General features: G+C 36.8%; 1 protein-coding gene across 3 annotated transcripts in view; it reads right to left on the bottom strand.

The window, feature by feature from the left end:
* Nucleotides 1-1485: 1485 nt before the first annotated feature.
* Nucleotides 1486-22648, bottom strand: part of HDAC11 (histone deacetylase 11) — a 30843-nt gene continuing 9680 nt past the window's right edge. Inside the window, exons 4-10 of one of the 3 annotated variants that reach the window (XM_055709987.1) lie at nucleotides 20861-20977; nucleotides 15509-15551; nucleotides 14037-14113; nucleotides 12250-12312; nucleotides 10099-10195; nucleotides 6844-7022; nucleotides 1486-3450 (exon numbers count right to left, since the gene is read on the bottom strand). In XM_055709987.1, the coding sequence (XP_055565962.1) occupies nucleotides 3208-3450; nucleotides 6844-7022; nucleotides 10099-10195; nucleotides 12250-12312; nucleotides 14037-14113; nucleotides 15509-15551; nucleotides 20861-20977 (819 nt within the window). In that variant the 3' untranslated portion in view covers nucleotides 1486-3207. The remainder of the gene's footprint in view (nucleotides 3451-6843; nucleotides 7023-10098; nucleotides 10196-12249; nucleotides 12313-14036; nucleotides 14114-15508; nucleotides 15552-20860; nucleotides 20978-22648) is intronic. The other 2 variants (XM_055709988.1, XM_055709989.1) reach the window with 2 other exon arrangements.

The following is a 22648-nucleotide window of genomic DNA, read 5'->3' as shown; positions in this document are numbered from 1 at the left end:
AATAAGCTGTCTACCAATTAATTTTTGTACAATTTTTTTTTTTTTTTAATCCCAGCTGTCTGCCTACAGCATTTCTCAAATTCTTCCTTGTATTCATGATACAAGTCTGGGAGTTCACCATGCAGTGTTTAAAATAAAATCAAAGTCAAACAAACAAACAAACAAGTCATACCTTCAATGTGAAAGAGACTGATATTACCATCTAAAAGACTACGACCACAACACCTGGTGTTTTTAATGCCAAGTTCTATACTGTGCATTGACTGCCAGAGAGGCAAGGGGGGCTGGCGCTCGACGTGCCAACTGTCAAATAGATGAAAACACCAACTCCTCAGTTGTTTTCTTTTAAATAATTTCACACATGGATGACTAGCAAGAAATGCATGTCCATGCATTAACTATAAGCTATTGAACAATCCTCACTACTTCCTTCTTACATAACTTGAGTCAAAACTAATGTCTTGTTATGAAAGACAAGACCTCCTAGGTCTTTCTTCAAGATAGCTTTTTGTATTACGGGAGGATTTTATAGTCACAACTGCAATTAAGAAAACCCAAAACCAACAGAAGCAAAAAGCTCCACACTTTTCCCCCATAAAATTTGCAACTGCGTGGCATTCTCCTAGCAGACTTGCTAGTTTGAACTCCTGACGTTCCACAAAAGCTTTTGTCAAAGTTAAAAGGTTTTGATGGTGGTAGGTCAAGATAAGGTTTCCACAATGAAGTTTTCAGTGAACTCTGCCTAATGATAATAGGGTATTAACTAATAACAATATAGTATCTGTTGCCTAAATCCAACTTAAAAACAGTTTCACTGCTTTTTCAAAAAACAGGAGACATTTTTCATGGACTAGTTTCTTAATGTGGAGAAATTAAACTTCTGCTTTTAACAACCAAGTCAAATATTACACTAAACTGGAATTTTTGAAAAATATGAAGGAGTTGCATGTTCATTATGCACATAAATATTAAGTTCATTACAAAATATAGACTTGTTTACCAATTCTGATTTTGTAATGAACACTGAAAACGCAGTCAATATGTCCATTGCTTACCAATCACAAATTTTACACACGAGTCTGAAAGCCAACAGGCTCTTCTGCAAACATTTAGTTCTTTGAAAAGACAGTCATTTATAAAAGGACCTCTAACAAACCACACTGCAGCCTTAACAGAAGCTTAGTTTACAGTTTTAATACTTAAAATAGGAGTTATTTTGGAAGGTAACTTGGAATTAGAAAGTGACTTTAACCCCTTACCTTGATCTTAAAAGTACCTGGATATAAAACTTCCAAGCCCACTTCAAGAGACCATGACACACATTAACTCTGAGAGACCTTGTACTATTTCATGCTTAAGACTCACTGCAGTTTCAGTTTATTTTTTAAGTATGAAAATCATGTCGTCTTGTCCTTTCAATAAACTGTTCCATGCAAAGTTTTTGACAGCCAAGATACATGTGAAGTGAAAAGAAAAGTCAGTCAGCACGGTTCAACATCATTTTAATCAAGACCACAGGAAAATATAAACGTGTTAACACAAACAGAAAACGTTCTGGAAAAGACCATATGGTACTAGGACAGGGGTTTAATTTATAGAAATGTAATTTATAATTTTATAAAAAATTATATGAAAGAATAACAACATCTTTCAGTAACATCAGACAGTATAGAAAAAATAAATCTCAACATTAGTTGTACTCTGATGGTCCTTCTAGTAAGAAATTTAAAAGTGCTTTTTAATAACAGTGTTGCAACTCAAGATTAGTGCAATATGTCAAATCTTTTTTAAAGCAGATATTTACAGCAATTGTGCAAGTTCTTACAATTAACAAACCCTATCAATCTAGAAATTAACATTAAGTGAGGTAAGTATTCTAATTAAACGTTCCTTAAATAGCTTACACACTGATTCTATTACAAGGAAAATATTAGTGTCCCTTCACAGAAAGACTCAAACTGAAACATGATGTGCAACTTGTACTACAAATCAGTGAATACTTGGAAGTGAAAAAAGCTCTTGCAAAATACACAATTTAGTATGTTTACGACCCAATGCTACAAACAGTACCTAATGCAAAACATACCAATTTAAATAAAATCAAACTTTACAGTTAAGGTACTGAATTCCCTTTTGAATACACTCTTTAGTTCCGAAATCCTCCTAGAAGCTCCTGTATGAAGTTAGCACGTTAAGTGTAGAAATTTCACTGTATTTTTACGTGTAAATATAACCAATTTGGTTAACAACTACAATGCAACTATGAGTACCATTACTCTCTGAGCAAGTGAAAAACCACAGCAATAGTTGAGGAAAAAGAAAAATCAAAATGTACGCATTCACTGTTTTATACATGACATGCTGGCAACAATAAAAGATTACGCATGTTTCTACATAATATTTTCTGCAAGAATTCTAAAATTTGTTTTCTTGTTATTGTAGTTACTTTACTCTGTGATTTAAGATGCATAGTAACTATTGCCTTTCATATACAGGCCTCAAGACAGGCCGAAAACAGACCATTAATGCTGAGCCCTTATGGCTCATTTGCATATGGAGCCAAAGGCATTTCATATTCTATTTTGCAAGGTGTTTATAACTAGGATTTAAGTCACTATCAACAACAGGAATAAAATATAAATTAATGAGCTTTTGTTCTAATAGTCTATGGCTTAAAAGCCTACTAACTGAACAGATTTTGTAGTATTGCACTTCAGTATTAAAGAGCACAGAAGCCTGCACAGAACTTGTTTTATAATATTTCAATTAAAAAAGCAATAAATAAAATGCAGTATCTAAAAAAAAAAAAAGCCAGTAGGTTTAGCCCATATTTCTCCCACCACAGTCTGAACTGCATCATCTGAAATAGGTCTGGGACAGTGTTTGGATACCAACTGCATAGTTCTTTCAACATAATACGACTACTCATAACAATTAGAGAAGCAATTAAAGCTTTCTACAGTAATATTATAAACTTAAAGATAGTACACTTGAGTATATGTCTCAATTAGCTTATAAGGACTTGTTGCCTTTGCTCAAGATAGCTTCAGAAGTTAGACACACTTACTCTGTGACTGCATATTACCTCTACTGTATTATTTTACAGGCAAGTTGAGTCTTCTGGAATACATTATATTACCCCTAATAATGATGTGGAGACTTCCTGCTCCTAAAACAGGAAGTTCTTTCCTAAAATTTAGTAACTTGTCATTGCAGCGACAAGTTGGTTAAGTCTTTAGCAGAGTCTCTAATCATCTGTTCCAACTTGGGACTTTGAACTCCACAGGTTGCCTGCTCTTTGTCAATAAGTCCCAGGTTGTGCAAATTGAGGATGGAATCGGCAATAATCCGCGCTGTCCTCTTCTGGTAGCCTCCAGATGTCACCATCAGGATTGGGATTCTGCGGCTTCTGGCAGCCTTGAACACGACTTCATCTCTCTTCACAATTCCCTGCAAGTTTACAACAGTTAAAAGAAAAAAAGTGCTATGAATATGGTATTTTAGTTCTAGCCTATGACTTACAGATATCTAGTACTGGATGTCTGATAAGTGATTAAGCCTTACATTTTACAACAGGAATAAAAAAAAAATCATTTAAGAGTCCTGTTAGCTGGTTTACATGCATAATATATTTTAAGAAAGGAAAAACAGCAAATAAAAAATTTCCTTATCTTGGTTTTAGAGGACACAACAGATGAAAGTTTTTAGTATAAATTCCTAGAAGAGTTCCAGCTGAAAGGCCATAAAGTCTAAAGTGACTACAAAGTTTAGAAATGTTCACTCTATTTTACAGGGTGAGAGTAAGAATGTCTGAATTTTAAGTACTTCAGTTTGTGCTCATTATGCATAGCATAATGACAAAAATTTACTGACAAAAATTTAGCAACTTGATGATCAAGATTTCACAAACCTACAGAACCACCAAAAATTCAAATCAGATTTTACATGTTCACAATCACCAGCTGAATTACAGGCTTCCAGTTTCTTTTCGTAAAAGCCTATAGTTAATACTAGAAAAATCTATGGCTGAAGAAGGAGTTGCAAAATGTACATAATGGTAAATCCTTAAAAAGGAAAATAAATTCTAAATAACTTCTTACTAACAGAGAAGGGTATGAAACTAAAAAAATAACAAAGATACTGACCAAGAGGTACTGTACTGTCACTGAACAGGTATAACAAGAGTTTGATTCTCCTGGGTTTCAAGTACGTACATGTGTGGGAAAAGAGAAGGAATTCAGAAATAAGTGAGAAGAGAATTACAATCTACTTTTGCATTAAGTAGTAAAAGCTGAGAGTGTCAGAGATACATAGAAGGCACAAACAATCCATTACAACTCCTCAAAAAAAGGGAAAAAAACCCTAGCATCATAGACACAGCTTACAACATACAGCTCAAAATTTAAATAACTGCAAAAGCTGGAGAACGGAAAAAGGGATTAAAAGGCCATCAAATACAGAAAATTAAGGGAACAGCAGCAAAAGTGCTATAAAATAAATATGCACTACTCAGACTTGTTACAGGAAGACTATAAATACATCAAGAAATATTACCCTGCCATTAAAAAGAAATTAGACCACAAACAAATGGTAAAAGGAAAGAATGAAGTTCAAATGTAGCTGAAAAAATACTTTGTAAAACCATACAACAGTAATGGGTTTTGTACAGTTTGACACAACCCTGTAAAAGAACAATGGGAGCAAGGAATAATAACTGAAAAGACAAAGGAAACTGAAGAATTATGCTAGAAACAAATCCTTAAAGGAAGTAACAGAATTACAGAATGAGCTGTACATCCCTCGGGAACCATGACTGGATGCAGCAAACATTATACCACACAAGAACTGCAAGCAGCCGCTATTCAGAGGAGCCTAATGGTCCCATCCCTGCTCCAGCACCGCTAGTGGCTGAGCCTGAAGAACTAAGGGAAAAAGATACGGGCTTATTCCACCATTTGCACGTTACCAGGGGAAAAAATACATCAACTGAAGACTACAGCCTGAGACAGCTCCCACTTACAAACAAAGGTAAGATGGGCTTGCCTGTTACACCTGACGTTTCCTGGCTATAGCCTCAAGCACCAAGAAACTATCACTCACAGCACTCAGAGGAAGCATACTTTTCAATAGCATTAACACCGCAGCAAGATTTCAAAAGATGAATAACATCTGCACTGTACAACTGAAGACTGGACTCATCAGCCTTGAACAGACGAATCATCCAGACTCAACGCCTTCAGTTTTGACATTCCCAGTAGCCTGGGATTTCAAGCTTGGTGAAACACACCATTCACCACCTAAGCCAACAAGATCAGAGAGACAAGAAACACTGCCCTCAATTCAGGAAAAGGCCTGAGCTACAGAAACCTTTTCTCCATCAGGCTGTGCAGAGAAAAGGTGCTCTACCTTTCATCTCTACTTATGACCAGGAGAGTCATCTCAGCTTTCCTTCCCCATCTGTCTTTCTCCACACGGCACCCAACAAGCTACAGCAACTCATTTTCCTTGGCAATTAACACTGCTCCTTCTCAAAGGCAGAATTTTTAATCTCTTTTATAAATATTTTTTTAAAGTATTCTCCATCCATCACTAAGCCTCCATTTTTCTTGATGGCCACTGCTTTCCAAAAAGCTCCATTCCTCCAAATGAGGATCTCAGATCTTACACCTCAGGTCATATCCTCTCCAAGGTCAAAACCAAACAAGTCCAAGCACCTCAGCTCTTCCCTTCTCCTTAGAGAGCCTTCTACACAGTGAGGAAACCAAACCTGGAGATTCAGAGCAGCTCCCAAGTCACTCCACCTTGGGCTCCTCAAGGAGTTTGCAAGGCAGTCAGCAACGAAAAGGCTGCTCAGTGACAGAGACAGCAAGAATGAGAAAATACATCAGGAAGCCAATAAAAACCAGCAAGTAACTAGAGCTCTGTGCAAGACAACTGAAGTACGGCAAAACAGAACAAAAACTGAACAGATCAAATGATGACTTGGATAGAAGGGAATCTGAGAGCTCACAAATCAAGAAAGCACTTTTCTATATTGAACTGGTGGACACTAAAAGAGAATCAAATGTGCAAACAGGAGAGAGACAGCACTGAAGAACTATCAGAGAAGGAATCATTAAAAAAAACAAAATTGAAGGAAGTATGAGATAAAGTAAATTTTTCTTTATTTTGAGAAAAGCAGATCTGTTATATCTGGAAGGTGAAGACTTCTGTGAAGTTAAACAGAACAAATAAAAATTTAAATCTGGTACCAAACTGGGGAGAGAAGGTAAACTGAACAAGGGTAACAACTTCTGTACAGAAAAGAACATGGAAAGGGAAAAAAAAAAATCTCGTCATTTGCTAAGAATACACAGACAAGCTGCACAAAACTGCTAGAACTAGACGATACCAGAAGAGCAGTTTAAAACAGCTGGGAGTGCTACAGAGAAAATTAAGTGTAAGATAGATACTGGGGGCAGGTGACAAAAAAAACATACTGCAATATGAGTTATGCGAGGAAAAAAGAAAGAACAAACCAAACGGAAAAAATAAAGGCAGGTGAGGTGTGAAACTATATGTTCCTCTGGTTACTGTCTGGATGTTCAAGATCAGCATATTTTAGAGAGATGATTAATAATACTGTAACAGGCACCTGAAGAACAAAAATACTTAGAGTCAGGAAGAGACAACAAAACATATAGTGAGAGCAAGGGAGATGTATCTGTAACAGGAAAATGCTCTGGTTTAGGGTAAAGTAGGCACCTTACCTTCATCTAAAAAATTGCCACAAGTCACTCTGAGGACTGCCTTCAGCATCTACCGAGAACTGAAAGTCTGTAGGTATTTTAGTATTGTACAAACCTGAGGGGAAACAGCAAGTCCTCCCAATGGATCACCATCCAGAATATCAGTCCCAGCATTATAAACAATGATGTCAGGTTTCAATTCATTTAATGCTCCTTCCACGTGAGTATGTACCTTCTGAAGATACTCTGTGTCCTCTGTACCCCATTCTAATTCCACCTTGCGTTTTATAGCACCTAAAAATTAAAAAAAAAAAAAAAGTACATTTCCACATTACTCAATAAACAAAGCATTGGTTTGAAAGAAAATGCAACATTTAGGTAAGCAACACGGAAAGACAATGTTTCTGGAAATTTTGTAAATACACTGCATTTTCACAGAACTTTAATGAAAATTATTAAACTACTTGTTTTCCCAGCAAATATAAGCACAATGACCTTGAAAAAACTCCATTTTCCATTGAAGAGAAACAATTAGATGCGGGGCCGGGGGGGGGGGGGGTGGGCACAAGAAAAACAATCTCTGGTACACAAGTGGAAAATGTTACTGAAAAGCAGCTGACCTACATTGACCTACTTGTCTATTTACCAATCAGAAAAGAAAACAAAGAAAATTATTAAAAGTAACCTAAAAAAGCGTAAGCAGAAGAAAACACTGAATTGCTACTGAAAAGGAAACAGTTGGGGGACAAAAACCCAAGATAAATATTACTGAGAAATTAAGATGTTTTATTCTTATCACAACACTCAAAACTTCACAGCAAGGGATCATGAATTTATGTGAACTGCTTTATGAATGTGTAACAAGATTCAGCTTTGCCCCAAGCAGTTTCAATTTAGTGTTCTTACCCTGTAATCCTACCAGAAGAGCAAATATCTATTCTTAATTTAAATCAAATTATTTCTAATGCCTTCAATAAAGCATTAGAACAGGAGGGCTAAGAAAGTAGAGGAAAGAAACCCAAGGTTACGCAGCCTAGTTTGGGGCGCTTTTATGGAGTTATGTGTAACTCCAAATCTGAATTAATCAAATTATGTCAGAGGTGTTTCACGGTATGACTTCTAACCTCACCATACCCTATGACTTGAACTAAATGACCTGGGAGTCTTACATCTTAAGTGTGGATTCAGCATGCACAAAGTGTGCATGAATGCATTCAACAACACAACGATACTTATTTATCCTCATGATTGCTGGGTAGGGGTTTTTTTCTGCTTTCCATCCCTGTTCAACATTAACGAAGCATTCTTTTACTTTCCTTTATTTTACTGCATCAACGTTAGCTTCAAAGATTTTTGTTTCTTTACGATATTTTTCCTAAATTAATTTCTTATTGTTGTACAAATGTTCACATAGGTCTGCACAGCTGTGCTCTTCTGAACAGCCCTTAGACCCTCTTCAGTGTCAGAATCAGCTAGCGGAACAGTGCTTTAGAAGAGGAGGTAAACACATCAGTGTGGGGAACAAGTAAGTACCGTTCTGATGAAACCATTAACAAGTTGAGATGCGAATAAGATTCCATGCCTCTGCAGGTCTCTTGTCTTCATCTCCACCACAAAACACAGAATTACAGTGATTAGTTACTATTCAGATCAGGGAATACCAATGTACACAAAGATGGATCTGTAGGTTAGAATGAACACAGCTTTTGCATTCAGTAGCCTTTTGTCCATCTCTTGCAGATTAGTGGATGTTCTTATACAGCTCTGAAAACTGCAAAATGACACTGACCAACAGCAACGCTTTAAGGCCTGAACTTTGAGTTGCAGCTGTGAAGTTTTTATGCTCCCTTTTCAGTGAACTAGTCCTTTTCTCCATACATCTTCTCTTCCTAAAATTCTATGTAATTGCAAACTACATCCCCTTAGAAAGTCAATATGCTTATGGCTAAGCATTAGGCAACGTTAGCTAGTTGTCTTTTGTTTTCTGATGAAGTGTATGTGGAAAAAAAAAAATGTACAGAAGAGACTCTTGTAATAAAACATGGAGAAAATGAGTAGGAAGTCCAGCGTGACAGTGATCAGTGAGAATTTACTCTAAGGATTCAAACTCTCAGTTTCTACCTCCCTTCAAGAAGATGCCCTGTCTGACCTCCTCTTTGTCTGGTCACCTACCAGGAAAGAATTTAGAGGATTTAGGCACTCCTATTTAGACACCCTTATGCAAACTACAAGGAACTACACATTCATACACCTTTGGCCACAGCCTTCTGCATCTCATGCTTCATCTGCAGAAAGGGAATGCTAATATTCCCAGCTCCACTGGAGAGGGGAGCTCAGTATTTCGGATTTGCTAACAAGTGCATACTCTGCTTTGGTCTTAATCCATCTGTTCAAAATGTTGCTATTTGATGTAAGATAAAGAATAAAGGAATGCTTAAGAAAAAAAAACCTATCTTCATTTGCTTGCAATTAAGTCTTACAGACATGATGTGCTTTAAATGGTCATTTTTTTAGTTTAATACCCTGAAATACATACACTACAATTTTCAAAATCTTTACTAGTTAAAAAAAAAAAAGGAGGTACAGTGCACTGCACCTAATTCTTGCCAAGAATCCAAATCAAGCAGGCTTTTCAGAAAGACACTGTAACTGAAGAAATTCAGCATCAGAGGAGTATCTCCCCCAATAATTTGTGAACTGAATCATAGTTTAAGGCTGTAATAAACGACAGCGTAACAGAAAAGATCAAATAAGCTTTGGGCTTCTGTATTGCAATATAACTGTTAACCAAAACCCCACCAATTGTGACAGGTCACCAGACACAACAGGCACATCAGAATAGGGATAATTAACAAAAAAATCAAGCACCAGCTCTCCACATTTGTATGACTTCCTTTTACTTCCCAACTTGTTTCACGTTCAGATGCATCCTGTTTTCTGCATGCTTATAGAAAGTTCTACTGGAAAGACAAACATCTAAATGTTATAATTTGTAACTTTCAAAAGAACATGAAACCTCTTTACACAGTATTACCTAATCCTTAGTGAATCCTTTTATAAATTTAGTGTAAGGGGAAGATTAAGTTCTAAGAGTTATCTTCAAATCAAAAGGATTATTTAACTCACTGTTCTAAGGGTGGCATGAGCTTTTGCAACACCCACATCTTGCATTCCAGAAATTCATTCCAGAGGTGAAGGAAAACACTACAGTGATACTATTGTGACATATCAGAGCGATCATTGAAAATCGTATGTTCAATATGAAATTTAAAAAAATCTAGCTAACATTGTTGCAAGGAAGCTTATTAGTAAAGTTATTTAACACACAGTGTCTTTCACATTTTGGAATATGCATTTCAGTTATACTTACGTTTAGCAAATCCATCCCCTGGATAAATATATCTATTGTACACGTCCATAATATATACTCGATGATCATCCATGAAGTCCCTCTCATGGCCATTTCCCTGAAGGAAATTTACAGTCAGCTATACCTATCATACCAACACAGAATTAAATAATCTGCAAATCCTAGAGTAATTAAGACTACAAAAATCTAATACTTAAAACTACTGTGTCATTCTCTTATTTATACCTTTGAAAGTTATTTTGAGGTATAAAGTTTTGGGGTCTTTGACAAACACCACTCTGAAGACTGCTAGTATTACCAAGACCAACATCTTTGTATCTCTGTTAAGGCAACTGTCACAGATCTCATTGCACAGGCAAGAAAATAATCAAAAATTACAAGTTAATTGTTTTCAGCAGCATCACAAAAGCAACTATGAGCACCAAACAGATCTCTCATCTTCCAACTGTCCAAAAAAAAAAATAAAGTCACTTTCAACTGCTGCAGAGATACTCATTCTCATACAAGAATTAATAAATAAATACAGCAGACTACAGCTCTTCTGATAATTCAAGCCTTGGTGAGATAAATAATCCCTGGGAAAATTACAAACATTAAAGACCCACAGTTTTACATATAGTTTAACTTCAGGAATTCCCTACAAAAAGACCCTACTGGTTGTAAAGATGAATGCTCAAGTGAAAATTCAGATTCTATGTATTTCACCTGCCCCACATTTCTGAATTGAAACAGTATTCTTTTGGCTCTCATTTAGACTTTTGTCCACTAGTATAAAAATAATCCTTTCACAGCAATCACTAAGATAATTTTGTGGAAATCAGTGTATCATACAGGACTACAGCCCCTAGCCCCAAAAGAATTTCATTCAAACTGTAGAAACAGACATTTCCACAGATACATCTTCTGTAATTCAGTTACATAATTCATGTCTTCCCCTCCTGGAAACAAAACAAAAAAAAAAAAAAAAAAAAAAAGAAAGTAAGAATTACTGAGCTAAAGGTAGCCAATGTGTGTGAAAGGGAATGGGAAGCACCAGAATTGCATTTTTTAATGCTAAAAAACTACAACTCCTAGTTAATTCTTCAGCACCTTTAGCCCACAAATAAACAGTTCAGGAACAGAAATCTAGGAATATGAGAGCCTCTGGGTGAACCATTTTCTTATGAGAGGTGAAACTTGCCAAGGCACTAAGAACTGGAATGTTTACAAGATGAGAGTATCTGTGCATTTAAAAGGATCTGCTGAGCTACCACGTCACAGACCTCTCACTCCCCAAACAAGGGAAACAAAGGGGTGTTTAGTGCAGACAGATTAGCAGCAGATACCTGAAAACCAAAATACATTCCAAGAAGTTTTTAAAAAACAGAACAAAAATCACCCCAAAAAATCCACAGCCTGACAGAGACTGCTGAAGGGAATCATGAACACAAACATCTTTCTGTTGCATAATCTATGTCCTTATTTCATGGTAATTTTACGATGCTTTAACTTGCAGATAAGAGAATCGATAGAAGATGAAAACCTTGCAGCCATTAGGCTTCCTCACTGCCATGGAGCTTCTTAAAAATGGTTAATTTACACATAGTAAATTATCTTCAACACTTCAGATAGGACTAGTTCTGGTGCATTAACTGCTTTTCTAAAAATACTACTTCCCTCCTTTCAGGATTTATTTTGGAAATCCTACCAAAGACGAGATTTGCTCTCAGTACCCACAATAAGTCACTTTACCAGGTGAAGAGTGATGTATTCTTTACTTCACTAGCTTGAAGCCAGACTTTCCATTAAAACTCCGAAAGTCAAATTCATCCCTGCAAAGGCTGCTGCAACGATCACGCATGCTGAACTAACTAACCACAAGTCCGTTTTAAGAGATTCTTGTTTCTTCTGGGATTGACTGGAGATTGTGTACGTAATATTTTTACATCCAGCCACATGATGGCGCTAGAACTCAGTTTAATTTCATTAAACTGGTTTAACAGCCTTTTGGACCATAAAGTAATTAAACGGAACTGTTCACAGTTTCCATCATCCAGGACTACCTTCGTATTCTGTCAGTTGACAGTTTATACGACTATTAGAAGAAAATGGTATTTGCCATACACTTCTATTCCGCAGACGTTTTGCTTGAAATATAGGTAAGCTACTCACCTGATGAGCATCCAGATCAATAATTGTGGCTTTAGACACCCCTTGTACTCTTTCAAATAGGAACTGGATATAGAAACAAATAAAAAGATGGAGAAAGTTACAAAGTTAAATGACAGATTAAACTGCAGGCTTGAAGCTTGCACAGCATATTACTGTTCTGATTTGTATGTAGTGCATGTCTATTCATTTCATTCACCAAATAAATGGCTAAATGATTCTAATATATTTAATTACAAAAGCTCTAGTTATTTGACATAAAAAGACGATTTTTGTGGTTATACAGTAAAAAACCCTATACATTTCCACCAGATGATATGCATGAAAAATGCATTTCAGTCATCTGTGCAGGTCTATCTGCTTACCTGCAGAGAAAGTCGGTGAAGAAAGGGAATAAAGACACTTACCTTCTCTTTCTCCCACAAAGTATCAGACACAACATAGGATCAAGGACCTATCCTTCTACAGAATTCCATGCTAATTTGTACAACAGGCTCCACAAATGAGGCATGAGCCCAATGGCACTGAGTCACACAACGGAGCCCAGGGTAAGGAGCCCTGCTGTAGCCATACTGGCTCTACACCAGTGTGGCTGGCACATCTCAGCGTCCCACACCAGCCAGACAGAAAAGGACAGGTCCAACTAGGGATTATAAAGCTGACTGTGGCATTGGTGCTGTCAGAGGCTGCAGCAGAACCAGTGACAGCATGGAGAAAGCAACAGCAACAACTGTGGCTGGGGACAGGGTGAAGCAAGAGCTGCACAGACCCCCAAACCAGCGAAGAGCTAACTTCATGAGACACAAACGATAGCACAAGCGCAGGAAGGGAGAAACAGTCCACTGTGATTGCATCCAACTGAATAAGCATAAAATCCACCATTTAGGAAAAGCTGCTGTAGGGATTGTATGCATTAAAGCCACTTTTAGTAACATAATTCATTTCTTATTCCACATCTGCAACGAAAAACACGTATTTTAATTCTTTGAATCTTAACTTGGACAAGCTACTATCTTTAATATAGATTTTGTATGAACTGTCACCCACTATAATTTCTTAGTCTGCGTTTTAATGGTAGGGAAAATAGAACACTGTGGATTACTTTTCTGCAAATTACCAGGAACAGAAATTAGATGTTATGTCATCTAGTGTGCTGCAATCATTACAGCTTTTTAATGTTTGATTATTACTGATACTTTATAAATATTCTAGTATACAAATATACCACAGTACATTTGATAAAAATAAGCCCAAATTGCAGAAGGCTCTTGCTTCAGCCTCTCAACAGCTAAATACCAAATGTATTCACTCACACCGAGTGATTATTATGGATACACTCACATTTTTATTCATGAATTTGAACCACTCTGAGCACTGCACAGTGCAGCTTGATTCAGGGAGAGGATTTCTGTCTCTGCATTCATCTTGATTGTAACCATTGAAACTACTGTGGAATTTTCACATTCAGCTGTAAAGCTAGGATAATTATCACTGAGGATATTAAAAGTCAATCTGGTTTGATTTTGAGTGGGTTTTTTGCAAGGCGACATTACTAATGCAACTGTAGTGGCTCTCATTTGCATTCATAATTCTGACCCCTGCAACTCTTCCCTTCCACTTAACAATACTGCATATGCGTTATGTTCTACAGCATCAAGTACCACACCACTGTCCTATTCCTACCAATCTATAGATGGCTTTATTTTCTCCTATTAAGATGCAGATTAGTATGTGGATTTTTTTCTATTTGCACAAACAGTAGAAAATACTGGTTTAAGAATACTTCTTACCTTTATAGCCAGTGTGATATCAGCATATGCACAAAATCCTCCACCTTTGTCACTTGAACAATGATGAAAACCACCCCCTAAACATAAAAACGTTGAACACGTGAAAAGCTAGATACTAAACATTGACAGTCTTTGCACAGAGACAGAGATCACTTGCATGTCTGGCACTTTTTTTTTTCCCCCTTAGCAAATACCACACCTAGAGCTGTTAAACCCTTACCTAGCAACACAAAACACCTCACTGTTTCTGTATGTATCTTCTTAAGTATAGCCTATCAGACCATCAGGCAAAGGATCTGCAGATGCCCAGCTTAAAGGGAACTGTCCCTTTCATCCAGCAACCACCCTAAGAACTGAGAGATGTACATGTCACACATGGTACCCTGTAACAACGCTTTGGAAGTTCAGCTTCCCCCAGGCATGCTGGAGTTGTACAAAGTTCATTTCTGTGCTGAACACCAGGTCAAAAAAAACCCAAACCAAGTAGTCCGGTGTTGTCATTATTTGCACATGCCATTGCCTTCTGCAAACACTCAGACCAGAAGAAACTTTAAGAATTCCTCTTTAAAACACACACATACACCTAACAAAAAAAGTACTTAGACCTCCCCCTCCCCAAACATTTTTTTTTATATAATAAATTAGAAATTTTTACTGAGAAACCCACTACAAATATCTAAGGAAGAAACTTAACAAGCTCAGTTTACATACCAGTAAATATGACAGGCTTTTAGGGTTTTTTTGAATGTCCTTTTAATTTTTAATATTGGATATTAATTTTGTAAAAGATGTGTGTAACAAAAAATGGAAAATCCCAGAATTTATGAGCTGTATGAAAACAACAAGCCAAGTCTTAAATGACACAAAATATTGCTTCAACAGTTTGCTGATTTTGCACTGCTGTGTGTTAACGAGCAGCACAGCAGATTCACATTCACTATATTCTTCATAATTTGTTCAATCAAGTCCTTATCAGGAAAAAGTGCACAGCCAAAAACAGACACTAACAGGTTCAGCCCCACTCTCCAGCCTATGGACCAATCCTTTGATCTGGAGTAATAAATAAATTAGCTGACGAGAAGTTCTATGAAAATTATTTTATAATTTAATAATTACAATAATGTAATTATTGAAATATTTACATTTAATCTAAACATTTTTCTTCATTTTTTCCCCCACTACTTTGATCCAAACACTTTTCCTTATATATGATATTGTATCACTATTGGGTAACTTTTTTCTCTTTCAAAAAAAATTTTATTTGATTATAAAATCTCAGTATGGGTGACCGTGCATGAGAAAACAAATCCAGTACATATTCCACGTTTTTTCCTTGAGAGCTGATTTTAGTTAAACACAACCCAGTCACTTTCTATTATTATAAACAGATTACACATCATGCTAAATGGAAATAACATGATTTTAAACACGCTATTTCAAGTATCATTTAAGGCACTACTATTTGTACTTACCCACATTGATCGCCCAGCCTCTATCAACAGCAAGTTTTCCTGCCTTCAGAAAATTACAGTGAGAACTTCATGAATTAACGAGGCAACCATTTAACACTGTCTGCTTCCCCCCCTCCAAAATGGAACACTTGGCATTTGAATATGCCCACTGAATTTTTGTGTGTTTTACCGCTGCAAGTCATTGAATCAGATTGCTGAATACAAACCATACAAAACTATCTTCAGCCTAATTGGTTGAAAAAAATTTTGGTATTTCATCTGCATTTAATTCTCTGGCAGTTGAACAGATCTACAACTGCACTTTACAGAGATGAACATCGACCTCTAGCAGACAAATGAAAAAGGGCAAGTACAATTGTTGGTACAAGTAAAAAAATAGCAAGAATCTCCCAATATCCTTCCTGTTCATGTAAAAACAGGAGAAACATTTAAGTAGAAATCCTGAAAATACAGATTAACATAGCTTCAAGCTGGGAGAGGGGACAGAAAAACACTACAGTATGAAGTGTCCTGTGACTTACTTTGAAAAATATATAACATGGCTTAGTATAGAATATTACCGATCCTTTTCCCCCCAGTACAGAAAAATTGTGCCTGTATCTTTTCTTTGACATCAGGTGACATTCAGGGAAGGGAAGGTATTGACACAGAAGAGATACACAGGGCTTAAATGATTAAATTTTAATTGAAGAACCTAACCTATTTTGGCCAGGAAGAGTCAACCAAGTGCTTCACTGCAGTATTCCCTAAGTGTCATATTAAAAAAAAAAGATATTACTAGAGATGCAACTAAAAAAAAAAGGAAAAACAGATTATTCTTTTCCATAATCATGGAAATAACGTATTACACATCATACATGAAAAGACAACATATTATCTGTGATTTAGTATACTTCCTAGAAATTCCTCACCAATAACCAAATCTTCCCAAATGTCCTGGTTGCAGCTGGGATGGAGTTAATTATCTTCTTAGGAGTTATGCCAGCAAAAAGACTGGAGGGGCACTAGGAACTGGGAGGGGACACGGCCAGGCCAGCTGACCCCAACCAGCACAAGCAGCATTCCATACCATTCCCTACCATGGGACAGCAGCCTGGCACAGGTACCTGGGGGTGGCCGGGGCAGGGGTCGCTGCTCGGGACCGGCTGGGCATCGGTGGTGGCGGTGAGCAGCTGTGCACCACGTGTTTCCTTCCTCCTCTCCCTCTCGATTTTATTCTTTCCCTCCCCCTTTTCATTCTAATTGTTATTGTCGTCGTTGTTATTATTGTTCTTTCATTTTTACTCTGTTTCAATTACTAAACTGTTCTTATCTCAGCCCTCAAGTTTTACATTCCAGTTCTCCTCCCCATCCCTCTGGGTGAGGGGGAAGTGAGCAAGCGGCCGTGTGGTATTTAATTACCAGCCAGGATTAAGCCACAACACCATATCACTAAATCATTAAAAAGCACAGAAACTCAACAGGAATTTTCATGATAAATGGGACCATCAGGAATAGCAGAAGATTGTACTTCTGACTTGTACTGCACAAGTGTTATTATCTAATGAATCAAAACTGCTTGTAAAGTACGCATCCATTATCCCATAATGAAAAACAAAAAAGGAAAAAATAACAGTGTGTGGCATCAAGATCAATCCAAAAGTGATCAGTGATGTCATCCATATTTTAGGAGGCATGATACACAGACATAACAGACCACTATTGTCTCTCTCTGTTCCATGACCACATTTATAATACTAGTGAACACACATTTATGAATTAAACATAACACAAGCACAATGAAAAACATCACAAAACTATATGAGAGCATTGACTAGTTAGAACCAAGTTGAAAGAGAGTTTTTTAAATTTCATACACAGGTACTGTCAAGACCAACCCTCAAGAAATACAAGTTACAATACTAGGAAACTCTAGACCCTTCCCAATTACTTTTCTACCATTTCCTTCATTCCTCATAACTATTGCAGAGACAGACAGGGTAGCTATAATAAGACTATGCACATTCCTATTCGGACAGGACTTTGCAGACCAAAGCCCCGTATCTCAATAACCACTACTGACTGCAGTCAGAAATACAGCATAGAAGAGAAGACTGACCAGAGTCTGAAGTGATGCTGAAGGACTAAATGGAGACAGAACGGAGCTGCTTCTTTGGCTGTGAGTGACAACCAAGAATTTTTAAGCACCTTGAACTACATGAACCACATGAAACCAGAATTCTTTCTCTCTGCTGCTATCCAGTCTGTAACATCAGGCTTGGTTTGGTGGGGTTTTGTTTGTTTTTAAAAAAAAGAAGTCAAACCAGCCCGGAACTTCCCAGCAGTCCACTGAAAACAAGAGGACTACAGAGACAGCACCAAACTGGTTTTGCTGGTGTCTCCAGCTCCTGCTGATAAACTGCCAAAAGAAAGTATTCCAGGTGGTTTATTCAAGTTTGCATTAGGGAGACTCACTGTGTTCTGCTTTATTATCTCTGCTTTTGCCAGTTAACACCTACTAAAGTGGTTAGTGCTTTTTGTTATCTATATAACATATATATCTATATAACATAACCCAGTAAATCTAAAGATTTGTCCAGAACATAGCATGCTCTTTCCAAACTCATATACTTAAACTGTCCTTAAAGGTTGTTTTAACATTTTCAGTAGTTTATCTGGTTTTCTCATGCTTATGCAGGCTTTTAGGCTTCAACAAAAGCAGACATTGTTACACCGTACAAATACTTCCATGTATTTCCTTACCTCACTATTCTCTGACTTTAAATAACATGTACATCCATGAAGACAAAGCAACACAAGAGAATTAAAGCAGAACTAGGAAATAGGATTTAAGAGGCAAGAACAATAGTTGGAGAAGGAGTCCAAGTTGGGCAAGATATATACAATTTTTATTTTATAAAAAGACACTTGCCACTCACAAGCCTGAATTAAAACCAGACTCAGCAACCTGTAAGGATACTTGAACATGGTAAATGTCACAGGATTTACTATTGTCCTAATGATCTAGGAAGAAACCACTGGCCATTTTCATTTAACAGCTCAGAGCAATAAGCAGCATACTCATTTCATTACAATTTCAGCATCAAGAAAGTGACTTTTTCATGTTTCCCTCTACTATCCCCGTGTTCAAAAGCTTGCTAGAAATCTTCCTTTGCTACTATTAAAATTCTCACCTACGCTTCCCATCATAAACAGGATTTTTCTGAACACATGCGTATTTTGCAGCTACCCTGAGTACTTCACACTGTCACAAAGAACTACTTCATGTAAACATAACATTCCCCATTACAAACAATAAAATGCACCAGTCTGCAACACAGCTCTAACATGAGGACATACTCTTTAAGAGCTCCAGATTTTTAAATACCTGTGACCAGAATTTTGGATATTACACAGGGAGTTACAATGACATGCCTAAAACAATTAAATGGCACTGTTAAAAGATGTTTCTGAATCTTAACAGTAGATAACCAGTCACAAGTTGTCCAGTCCATTCTATTCCCTTCTCTACTACCTTTCGGTAACAAAAACCCCACAACTGGCAGAGTTACTTTTACATACGCACTTGTAAACACATCAGCTGGATGGGACACAGATTTAACAACAGAGTAAGAACCTGACTTTTTTTTCCTATAAAGAATCAGACACTGAGTAGCTCTATCATTAAAAAAGTAAATACAACAGAAAAGCAGCCTACTTCATCTTGCCTTAAAAAAATAAAATAAACTAGTAACAACTGGCTCTCTATTTTCATTTCACATAGTAAACCCAAGAGGGCTGAAACTTAACAGTGCCCAAATCCAGTTATACACACAAATGATAGTAACAACAGTTAATCTCAGGTCAGCCCCACAAAATTAAAGAAAACGTGGAGAACTGCTTCACTAAACGTTTGGGCTCACTCACATCATTCTAATAGGTCAGACACAGATTCAACCTTTTCGTTGTTTCTGAAAACCATGCTGCGCTGCCTTTTATGCACTAGTCACAGAAGAACTCTGCGTTATTATCTTTAATGAATTCTTGATACATCCACAAAGGTAAGCATTTAAAAATAAGAAACCTTGATTCCAGTGCAGATAACTAAGTACCTACATTTCTGTTGACAGAAATGGGAAGCTACCTATTAGCCTATTTCTGAAAATAATGCCATTACTTTATTATTCATTTATGCCTTCCCAGTCTCGCTCACCTTTAATATCTAGTGGATGCAATAAATTGTATTCTCACAGCTGGCACAGACCTACTCTGAAAGGTTTGCCAACTCACAGAATACTGTTCTTCAATAACTGGCTTCAAACAGATACCAAAAAAGCAACATGGGCTTCCATCCTTTTCACATGCACCCACTGTAACAGCTCCCTTCAGGAAGAAGAGCTAAAATGCAGCAAAGATCTATTTGCACCATAATATTAATGATTTCAGATAGGTTTCTTTGTCTTCCATTTACATAACATTTACAGCTCAGTGCCTGCGAAGAGAGATCAGAACTGCTACCACCTTCCTGCAGCATCACGCTGTATTGTTTCTGAACTCTAGCTCTAGTATGACAATGAATGATAAAAAGGGCAGAAAAGGTTCCATTAATTACCAGCTTACAATTATGAAGGCATCTTCTCCTTCTTGGCTCCATCTATTAACCATTTTCTTTCCTCCTACTTCCTCAGTATCTCTAATGGCAATCCTCATGCAAAATTAAATATCTGGCAACACTTGCACAGCTCTTCTGACCACAGCACTAATATAACTAAAGTAGAAAACAATTCTGTTAAGGTGAAATGGGCTACATCTCATTTGAGTTCAGCTGAGCTGCTTATGTAGTGTTTACAATAGAAAAAAATAGATGAACTTAACTTTAATCATTAAAATGAGCAAGGTGGTATGATTTTTAAATATAAACACTCACCTAGCCTCAAGAGCACCAAACCATGCATCTCTTCCCAGACAGTATTGAGCGGTTTGGTAAATATGTGCTTTACAAATTGGTTCTATACTACCAGTTTTGAAGCTTCCCGTTCCTAGAATTTGCCTGTATTTGAATGCTGTGCAAAACTAATTCAGTTTCTGCATTTGCCAAAGTCCTGCCATACCTATCACTGCTTGCCCAAGCCACCCCTCATTGTCTCTTATGCTTCCGCAAATTATAGACCATTAAACCGGGTATGTCCTTCACCTTGGCAGTGGCTAACAAGCAGCAAACTTTGCTCATGTTTAGGACTGCACACTAACTCACTTCCCTTGACAGGCCTCCAGGGCTGAAGCCTTTGAGCTATACAAAATATTACAACTCACAGGTTTATAGTTTTGATCAACAAGTTTAAATATGAGCGAAGTGAATCAAGAGCACCTTACCATTATTGTTCCTCCTGTCTGGGTTCGTAGAGGCTTCAAAACTTTTCTTTGAACAACGAAATTGGGAAGAAAGGCAACTGGTGGAATTTCTGTGATTGTAGCCACAACAAATGACCACTACAAGGAAGGGAAAAAAGGTTCCAATTAATGTAGCCTAATTTAATGATGATGTTTAGATCTTTCATCGGTTGCTATTTACTGAAAAGGAACTCACTGGTCCTTAGCAAGATTTTTAATATTTTTAGATAGAGGTGACCACAACAGTCCTTATTAGTAACTTCCAAAGAGGTTTGCCCTCGAGTTGTTAACTACGAGAACCATCCCTTTCAATCACCACCACTAAGTTTTTCAGATTTTAGCATCAAGTGGTAAGAAATCAGCAATTTTTCAGCAAGCTAGTATTTCAGAAAATCTAATACCCCTAGGATTGGGAGGAAGAACTGTAAAGCGTCCTTCAGCAGTACTAACAGCAAGCTACGCTTGATATATTGTTCAAACCTAAAATATCTTTTCCTGTGTCAAGTCAAAAGGATACACCAAGGAGAAAAGAAAAACAGACAACTCAACTAAGAAGTTCAAATACTTTAGTGAACACACAGTGCCAATTTTAGCATTGAGAACTGATTAAAATTTATTTAGCATATTAAAAACTTCTGGAAAATGTTTCAAGGAAACGTTTTGTTAAGAAGTCGTATCATCAAGAACACAATTTGAAGGTTAAAACACAAAATATTTGCAATATGTAAATGCTTTTTTTGCAAACACATAGAGATTATTCAAAGAACTTCTACAAAGATTGCTACCAGCGATAACACTTCTAAATATATATCAAAACATAACTCACAAACAAGAATATAGCTCTTCAACCAATACTGAAACATTCAGGTACAGAGAATTTGACACCCTGTACAAGGATTCTGAATAGATCCTATTTTCTTCAACACTAGGAAGTTTAACTAGATTCAGTACATTCATTGCCTGATTACCACTAGCTGTCTGTTTACAAATGACAGGATGTACAAGTGGTCAATTTTAACCAACAACAATCACATGCCAATTTCAGAGTCCTCTGATATTCGAAAAATACCTTAAGATACTTTGGCTTCCCTGTTATCAGAGTTTCAAGTACAAAATACTGTTGGGTGGGGTGGAGAGGCGGCATCATTCATAATGTTCTTAACTACTAACCATATTTTGTCAACAGTTCATTTTAAGCTCTTACTACTTTTATATTTGTAAAGACATTATTCTGTTACCATACTATCAGCTCTACATCATTAACAAAGCACTTTAAATATTTTGTAATACAGTCAACCTTGATAAAGGTCCTTTTACAGTATCTTTTCACTTTTAAACAAGCACAATGAAAAAAAACCCTAGATTCAATCCTGTTGTTCTAAAATGGAATTGGAAAGGTCACATTTGGATAAAATAAATTTTGACCTCAAATGCAAACAATAATCAAACAAAAACAAAATTTGAGGAAGAAAAATTTTAACAGTTTTAAAAAAAATTTAATCTCAACAGGAAGAAGGGGAAACAACAAAGACCCAAATTAACACATAAGCTGCTGCAGGTTTTTAAGTGAAAGCAAGAAAACCACACATGGTAGAAGTAAAGAGTAAGCAAAGCCTTCTCTTTACAGCTGAGAACATTTACAGAACAGTACCAAGCCCAAAGACATTCACAGCTACAGACTTGGTCCTTTACTATGTTTATGTAATTCCTTACATACAGGGGAAAAGTCATCTGACTATGAGGAAAGTCTTGGGGTTCAAGAATGCAGCT

The sequence above is a fragment of the Falco cherrug genome, chromosome 4, assembly GCF_023634085.1.
Source record: "Falco cherrug isolate bFalChe1 chromosome 4, bFalChe1.pri, whole genome shotgun sequence".
Lineage (NCBI taxonomy): Eukaryota > Metazoa > Chordata > Aves > Falconiformes > Falconidae > Falco > Falco cherrug.
Note: the sequence above shows the minus strand (reverse complement) of the source record. Positions and strands in the feature narration are given on the sequence as shown.